The sequence below is a fragment of the Drosophila teissieri genome, chromosome 2R (genome assembly GCF_016746235.2).
Source record: "Drosophila teissieri strain GT53w chromosome 2R, Prin_Dtei_1.1, whole genome shotgun sequence".
NCBI classification, from domain to species: domain Eukaryota; kingdom Metazoa; phylum Arthropoda; class Insecta; order Diptera; family Drosophilidae; genus Drosophila; species Drosophila teissieri.
Window position 1 is genome coordinate 17,169,142 of NC_053030.1, and position 8,448 is coordinate 17,177,589.

Here is an 8,448-nt window from a genome sequence, read left to right on the forward strand (position 1 = left end):
ATTGAAGATTCAAAATTTTGACAATTAGAAATTGAAGCTGTTATTATATACATATATCTGGATTCCAAAAGAAAAGTTGAATTCCCTATTAAACATTTATAGAGTTTTAGGTGACCGAACTTAATACTGAAATGATATGCTCCACCAGCGGTCACACTGCCGTTAACATGCGCTTAACAGCATAATTTCTGAAAATGCCATGGAAATTGTCAACTTTACAGGTGTGGCAACGCTTCAGGCTATAGGGCAGCCATTTTTTTCACGCTTAGTAAAAAGATTTTTTAAAAGCCGTGGAAACCGCAGAAAGGTCGAGAAAATTGCTTTTCGCCAGTTTAAAACGATTGTGTGGACCAACCAAAGTATGCAAAACTAAACATTGTGTGTGCGCGCCGTGAGTGAACCAAACAATTGAACATGGAAACCGTGGTTGCCTTCAACAATGAGGTAAGCTATAGATTCTTTTGCAACGAGGTGCGTTTTGGAGCAGCCGGCGTGGTTACACAATGTCCGGTTGAAGTCGGGATTCGGATTGCCCAATGTGCATATACAGATCCTCCTGGAGGCGCAGGCAGAGCACCGAATTTTCACCGACCAGCGCCGCCCAGGGTTGCTTTCTGGCCAGCAACCGATAACGATAACTCCTCGTCCCAGATATCCGTAAACTATATCCATATAAACTAAACTATCTTTTCTCGTAGCTCTCCGGACTCTATGACAGCCGACCGCCCATATCCAAGGCGAAGATGGCCGCTATCACCAAGTCGGCGATGCGGGCCATCAAGCTGTACAAGCACGTCGTCCAGAGTGTGGAGAAGTTCATCTTGAAGTGCAAGCCGGAGTACAAGGTGCCCGGGCTGTATGTAATCGACTCGATAGTGCGCCAGTCGCGCCACCAGTATGGCATGGACAAGGACCTGTTCGCGCCCCGGTTTCAGCGTAATCTCACGGAGACCTTTGCCAACCTGTTCCGGTGCGCTCCGGAGGACAAGAGTCGCATCATCCGGGTGTTGAACCTGTGGCAGAAAAACAACGTCTTCAAGTCCGAGGTCATCCAGCCGATCTTCGACCTGGCCGACCCGAACCACCCCATCTATCACCAGATGCCTCCAGTGGGTGGCGGTGGAGGACAGGGCGGCGGCGTAGGTCCGGGACCCAGCAGCAGCGGAGCTCTTAGCCTGGCGGACATATCTAGCGGTCCGAACGGACTAAACAGCTCCGGAATGGAGCTGAGCATGAACAGCTCCGTGGGCGACGATAAGATGGGCGGTGCCATGCCCGACCTGTCGGTAAGTGATGCTTTTGGTTGAGGCCTCTACAGGTGTCTAGTATTGGAACATGGCTAACTAACATCGTCTATAATTCTGCTGCATTTACATTTCTCTGTCTCTCATGTCTTGCCCACTAACCGCACATTTTGCCCTTCGCCCAATCGTTAGCTGGGCCATGAGAAGTTTGGCGGTGGCAGCAGCAGCTCCAAGCGTCACTACTCGGAGCAACACTATTCCAAACGTCAGTCGGGGGCCTCGTGCTCGTCCAAGAGCAGCAAGTCACATCACCACAAACGGGAATATGGCAAGAGCTCGCACGACCTCGACTACCAGGTGCGGGAGATTATTGAGGACGAAGATGACGGCCTGCAGATGCTGATGGCCGATGATCACCATTGCATGGGCGACGATTCACCGCCCACTTCATCAAACCTGTTAGACGTATGGCGAATCCCATTAACATAACCCTTTCATTTAGATAGTTTCGGTTTATCTTTAGTTTCTATTTGTTGCTTTTGTCGCTTACTGCAGATCGATCCCATTTTAAATAACCTTGAACTACCTTTGCAGGAGAAGAAGATCAAGCAGTTACTGAACAATCCCAATGTGCTGCGGCAGCTCCATACGCTGCAAAACTTCCAAAACTTGAAGCCGCAGGAGGAGAACCAGAAGCATCGCTATCAGGACGAGGCACTGCAACAGCACTTCCAGAACGTAATGAAGGTACATCGCATAAGTTTACGTCGGTATCCACATTTTCATAACGATTTGCTTTCAGGGAAATGCTGGTATGCCGCCGGGCATGGGAATGGGCATGGGCATGAGTATGAACGACAGCATGGACCTCAACAAGGATGTCGAGTTCATATCGGAGCAACAGACCATAGAGGTATACCCTTCAACTTTTCCAATCTATCTAAGTTCCTGGGGCTTGTGTATGCTTTTTGCCAAAATTTGGCTATCAATGTTGGTTCAAAGCATAAACATATTAGATGTAAAACGGGTGATGCTATTTGCCTTGTGCTGACGTGCAGTTGAACCTGGAAATGTGCTCAAAATGTTGTTATAGCTGATTGGGGTATAAGCGTGTTCGAATCCAAATACATTCAACTAGTTGTAACGGGGTGGTCTTGCACTATTTAATCAATAACTTTACTACTATATACCTTAAATATGCAATCAATTTGATTTGCAATCCATACAAAATTAACTTTATTATTTTGTGGAAAACGTATATTCAAAAACTGATGCCTTTGGGCAATTTCAACATAAGTTTTTAAGTCGATCTGTATGGGACATACATATATTTGAACTATAAAACAATTGTCAATATTTGAATAAGTCAATCCAATAGTAAAATATTACAAAATATGTAGTAAAATGAAGCGAAAGGTAAGGTTTTAAAATCCACGTAATATCCGGCGGAACAACCTGTTACCCGATGCTAGAACAACGTTTGGTAAGTTCCTAATATGTAAATAAAAATGTTGCTCGAAAACGCAAATTGCCAAATAGTCCGAAACAACTATATGAATCTAAGTCGAAAGCGAAACAGAACCACACGTCAACACACGCCAAAGAATGCAGTTTATTCAGTCGATAAAAACGTATTCCCCCTGTGGGCCAGCCACTAATCTATTCCCAATCCCAAATCCGCTCTATCCCACTGAATTTTTATTCTTACCAAAATGTTAACATTTTTATCACGTATCACTCTCAAATTTCTTGCAAACACTCCCATCTCCGCTAGGTGATCAATCTGGATGGTGGCGATTCGCGCAGCCCGACGCCCGACCGTGATCGCTACAAGCGCAGTCGCCGGAGCAGTCGAAGCCGCTCAAGATCTCCGCGAGGACGAGGCGCCGGAGGAGGCACCGGCAACGACCGACGGCGGCGTGGCTCTCGTTCCCGATCGCGCAGCCGATCCCCACGTTCCAGCCGGCGACGCGGATCAAGGGATCGGGATCGCATGGATCGTAGCAACCGTGACAAGGAGCGGGATCGCGAGCACGAGCGTGAGCGGCGCAAGAAGGGATTGCCGGACATCAAAAAGGAGCATCTCAGTGGTAACTATAAAGGAAAATTCCTAAATGGATCTTAAAGGCTACAAGATTGGGCTCCTTAAGATCCATTTGTAATGCATGCCTTCCTGTTTTTTCTTTTTTTGTGTTTTTTTTTTTTGTGTTGATAATCCTAAAGATTTTCTTCCTTTTCTCTGCAGCTCCTTTGGCTCGGTTGATGTGTGTGTGTTTCGCTTTAGTGGTTCTTGATCTTAGAATATCTGGAACATTTTTAAAACTCCCCCCTATACAATATGCGTTTTCGAGCAATGTTTTTTGATATATATTGATATATACATATTACATAAGGATATCTTCTTATCCCGATGCAAACAAACGTTTTTCTAGTGTGATATATAGTCGATTCATTGATAAAAACTAATCAGCTCAGATAATTAACCAATATCTCCAATAACTGGCTTCTTAATGAAGTACATATATCTGTAAACTTTTCTTAAATTTTATATGGGTTTAGTTTAATATTTGGTGATTATACTAAAATTTAAGAGAAATGAATACCAAACAATATCTTACCAGTGGCACTCACACCTCAACAAGGCAAATGGGCATTTAACCTGTTTAGACACTAAAACCTAATGCGGCATCCCAATCACTTATGCTTTCAGTATGCAGCACTACGCTGTGGGTGGGCCACCTGTCAAAGCTTGTTTACCAGGAGGAGCTGTCCGACACCTTTGGCGAGTATGGCGACATAGTGAGCATCGATCAGATTGTGCCGCGTGGATGCGCCTTTATTGTAATGAACCGGCGCCAGGACGCCCACAAGGCGATGCAATCGCTGAAGAACCACAAACTGCAGGGACGCGCCATCACAATTTCATGGGCCGCCGGCAAGGGTGTGAAAAGCAAGGAGTGGAAGGACTTTTGGGACCTTGAACTGGGTGTTACTTACATTCCTTGGTCCAAAATCAGTTCGGATACGGACTTTGACGCCCTGGAGGAGGGTGGTATGTTTGACGAGGACACCATGCCCATACAAATGAAGCAGAAGATCAACCAGGCCAAGAATGCTGGCAAGGATCAAAAAGGTCCATCCATTGCGGAGGCAGCTGGTGCGCCAAGTGTTGGTGTACCACCACCAAGTCTGATATTTGGCATCGACACAACTCAACCGCCACCGGCTGGTCCAGTCGGCCCAGTAGGTCCTCCACCTGGTCCGGGAGCCCCACCTCCGGGGCTAATGGGTATGGTTAGGGGACAATTTCCGATGGCCCCACCCATGGGCATTAATATGCCACCGCCCATAATGATGCCGCCAACAAACATGCCGCCACCGATGATGATGCCAACGACCAACATGCCTCCTCCAATGATGATGCCACCGGCAATGATGCCTCCTGGCTTTCCAGGTAGATAATAATCTCGTAAAACTGAACTTCCAGCTAATTTTAAGTTGCCTGCAGGCATTGGAGGACCACCACATCCTATGGGCTTGCCACCAGGAGCTCCGTTTCCTCCGCCTGGAGCTGTGCCGCCACCCATCTCTAGCGGAGGGCCGATTAGCAACAGTGGCAACGTGAGCGATGATCAAATGGACATTGAAATGGACCTGGAGGACGCTCCGCCTCTGCCCCCGCAGCAGCAAGCCAACTTTAATCCGTCGCCCAACAATGTGGAACTATCACCGGCTGCCATGGCCAACGAGATGTTCCAGCAGCGGGACAGGGAGCGCGATCGTGATAGGGATCGCTCCAGGGGACCGGGCAACTCGCGTTGGGGCGGACGCGATGATGTTGTTGAAGCGGCTGAACGCTGGCGCGCCGAAAACGGAGGTGGAGGTGGTGGTCCGGGATCTGGACCTGGACCGAACGCAGCCTTTAACGAGGCACGAGCGCGTCTGAACCTTAATCCTATTGACCACGGGATGCCAAGACCCGACTTTATGGGTGAGTAGACATAAGAAATATGAAAGATTGCAACTTACTAAACTAAAATTGCGTTCCAGATTTTGATAATCGCGGTGGACCGGGTGGACCTCGAGGAATGGGACCGCGTGGAAACCATAACGGTGGCCCCGGAGGCGACTTTTTCCCGCCCAACATGAATCAAAATCGATTTAATCAGCCCACCAGCTTGATGCAGATGCGCATTCCGCCCCCGGCCGCCTTTAACCAGCGCATGGGTGGTCCCGCTTGTAACGGTGGCAACGGCGTTGGGCCCATGTTCATGCGAAACCAAGGAGGTGGCCCAGGTGGTGGTGGACCTGGAGGTGGCCCGGGTGGACGTCAGCAGGGTCCAGGTGAGAAACGTGAATTCGCGTAATTCTAAGAAGACAAAACGAAAAAGGAATTTTACTTGATCATTTCTAACAATTTCAATATTTTGTTCACCAAATGTATACGAAAATAATTAATTAAATTTAACTTTAACCTGTTATTTTGTATTATTTTATTTTTTAAACTAATTCGTAAAATGTATGCTTTCGTGCCTTTCAGGTTTCTTTAATCCTCGGAACCCATTTAATGACAACCAACGAGGACGTGGAGGTCAAGGTGGAGGCGGAGGTCGCGGCGTTGGCGGGGGTGGAGGTGGCGGTCCTGGGGGTCGCGGACGTTGGAGCGACGATGAGGACGAGGGCGGAAACAACTTCAAACGGCGTGGCGGTCCAGGTGGACCAGGCGGTAACAGATTCCGTGGCGAGCGGGGAGGCGAAATGATGGACGACCGTCGTGGCAACAACTCACGTGGAGGACGCGGAGGGCCGCGAGAGGATCGTGAACGTCCGGGCTTTGGAAACAGACGGGGCTCGCGAGACGACAGCAACCGCCACTCTATAAGTTCCACGGATGGCGGCAGCAAGTCGGCTTCTGAGACGGAACCCAAGCCCAAAAACACTGAAACCGAATTAGGGAGCACGAACACTGGTGCGCCTGCTGCGTCCAATAGAGTGGACACCGAGGAGGATTGGGATCAGGAGCTTCAAGACTATGAGGCGAGAATGGAAAAGAAGCCGGGGGAACAAGCAACTCAGTCTGCTACCAGTCCGCCACAGGAAAAGGTGCCGGCGGAGCATCAAAACTTTGCAAAGCCAGCCGACGTGGCCGGCGATCCTTCGGTACCGAAATCACAAACAGAAACTTCAGCCGCCTGCACGCCCCTTTATGACGAACTGCCACCGCCAGCAGTCCCACAGACACCAACTCAGCCCACGAAAGAAGCTGAAGGTTCTCCGCCCCGCCCGGCGCCGCAAGTCAGTGAAACCGAGGCTGCGCCCCATGAGGAATCGGTTCCAGCTCCAGCGCAGGCTGCTGAACTCCAAACGGAGGCTCCATTCGCGGAGGAACCAAAAGCTGTAGCTGCTTCCGCCGATGTCGAAACCGTTGCTGATCCATAGGCGACCGACAGATCAAATGAGAAACAAACTCATTATTGAGCAAATTCAAGATAAATTGTAATTTATGATTTTCCTTATCAAGTAACTTAAGTGTAACTCCATACATGCGAAAATTTTACCATTTTTAACCTGAGATTACGCAGCATTTGTTGACGAGAGGGGGTCGGACCGGACGCTTTTAAAACCAGATTCAGTTAATTCGCGTAATTTAATTTATCGTACAATAGGAACCACAACTACCAAGGAATTCGTGGAGCAACAGATACACACAGTTATAGCAAATAATTAGCAAAGGAAACGGATTGTATGGACAGGAAATTGACAGGGGAGCTTGTGGGGAAGTAGAAGCCCAATCATAAACAAATCAGCAATCGCAAAACTTGAAATGTTTATTATTTTGTTATGTATTTAGTTTTAAGAGTATATTTAACACTCAAATTGTTTCTAATGCGCAGATTCTAGGTACACGCATATTCATGTACAATTCAAATATACCTATATTATCGGATACTATAAAATAAAAAATGAAAAACATCTGTTGCATGCGTATGTATATTAACTTCATTTAATGTTCTTAGATTAGTCAATGTCAAACTTTTACAACATTATGTTACTTTCAAGGTCCATAGAAGATATAGATAGTATTAGCAAAATAAACCCATTGACCCCGACGTGATTTGAACACGCAACCTTCCGATCTGGAGTCGGACGCGCTACCGTTGCGCCACGGAGTCAGATGGGGGCGGGGTTTTAGATCCTTCTAATTAGGAAAGATCGCAGTATTTCGACTTCTGAAGAATTCGAATTAGAATGGATCCTCAGCGCTCAACAGCATCGGTGGTTCAGTGGTAGAATGCTCGCCTGCCACGCGGGCGGCCCGGGTTCGATTCCCGGCCGATGCAAATTACATTTTTATTGTATTTTTTAAATATTAATTGAAGGGGATCCATGGACAATGTTCAGATCAAAATGGAGATCTTGACGCAGTCAGTGTTAAAGAAAAGATGCGAGAATCCAACCAGGGATTTGAATGAAACTAAAAACAAATACCAAATTATTTTTTCCAATTTTATAATTACTTTGTATTCTGTTTTGTATTTGGGCCTACTAAAAGAAACTAAAAAAAAACTAACTTGCATCGGCCGGGAATCGAACCCGGGCCGCCCGCGTGGCAGGCGAGCATTCTACCACTGAACCACCGATGCTTGTGATTCTCTGGAAAACATTCCGTTACAGATCGTTCAGAAGTATATCCCTATGATCTTTAGGGCACTAACGGTATCAAATATCCCTCCCCTCATCTGACTCCGTGGCGCAACGGTAGCGCGTCCGACTCCAGATCGGAAGGTTGCGTGTTCAAATCACGTCGGGGTCATCAAGGACCACTTTTTGAAACACCCGTTCTTTGTATTTTAATCACGTGCTTTAAAAATTATTATTCATACTTAAAATATAAATAAAGTTAGTAGAATAATTGAATTCGATATGGTTCAGAGAGATCAAGATTTCTAGAACTGCTTTATTGAATTTCTACACCATGAAACGCCATGAAGCGCCTCGGTCGGTATCCTATCAGATTTACACGCGTAATAATTTAAATACGCTTAAAATATTTTAGAATTAGATGGTTGTTATAATTATAAATTTTTATTCATATTTCCAAGTTCTGGCGCGCAGTTCGATAACATAGCGATGAAAGTAGCTATGAGATAACTGTGAAGCATTTGATGATTGCGGGTAAATATCGATATCAGCGAATAAAGGC

At 46.7% G+C, this 8,448-nt stretch overlaps 1 protein-coding gene and 4 non-coding genes across 7 annotated transcripts; 3 read left to right on the forward strand and 2 right to left on the reverse strand.

The window, feature by feature from the left end:
* Positions 1-207: 207 nt before the first annotated feature.
* LOC122615254 (SR-related and CTD-associated factor 4) lies at positions 208-7,217 on the forward strand. Of its 3 annotated transcripts, XM_043790222.1 has the most exons (10): positions 211-444; positions 699-1,286; positions 1,437-1,709; positions 1,839-1,991; positions 2,047-2,157; positions 3,019-3,334; positions 3,955-4,698; positions 4,753-5,235; positions 5,295-5,588; positions 5,785-7,217. In XM_043790222.1, exons 1-10 carry the CDS (start codon positions 415-417, stop codon positions 6,681-6,683), a joined length of 3,891 nt encoding a protein of 1,296 aa, XP_043646157.1. In that variant the 5' UTR covers positions 211-414; the 3' UTR covers positions 6,684-7,217. The 3 variants fall into 3 exon arrangements, with proteins under 3 accessions (XP_043646159.1, XP_043646157.1, XP_043646158.1); XM_043790223.1 differs by lacking the exon at positions 1,437-1,709 and having other exon boundaries at positions 212-444; XM_043790224.1 differs by lacking the exons at positions 3,019-3,334; positions 4,753-5,235; positions 5,295-5,588; positions 5,785-7,217 and having other exon boundaries at positions 208-444; positions 3,955-4,182.
* A 128-nt stretch (positions 7,218-7,345) lies between these two features.
* On the reverse strand, positions 7,346-7,417 carry Trnaw-cca. The gene has a single exon. It is a non-coding gene; the product is annotated as a tRNA-Trp (tRNA).
* Positions 7,418-7,514: 97 nt separating this feature from the next.
* Positions 7,515-7,585, forward strand: Trnag-gcc. The gene has a single exon. It is a non-coding gene; the product is annotated as a tRNA-Gly (tRNA).
* A 232-nt stretch (positions 7,586-7,817) lies between these two features.
* Trnag-gcc lies at positions 7,818-7,888 on the reverse strand. Its single transcript has one exon. It is a non-coding gene; the product is annotated as a tRNA-Gly (tRNA).
* Positions 7,889-7,986: 98 nt separating this feature from the next.
* On the forward strand, positions 7,987-8,058 carry Trnaw-cca. The gene has a single exon. It is a non-coding gene; the product is annotated as a tRNA-Trp (tRNA).
* The last annotated feature ends 390 nt before the right edge of the window (positions 8,059-8,448 follow it).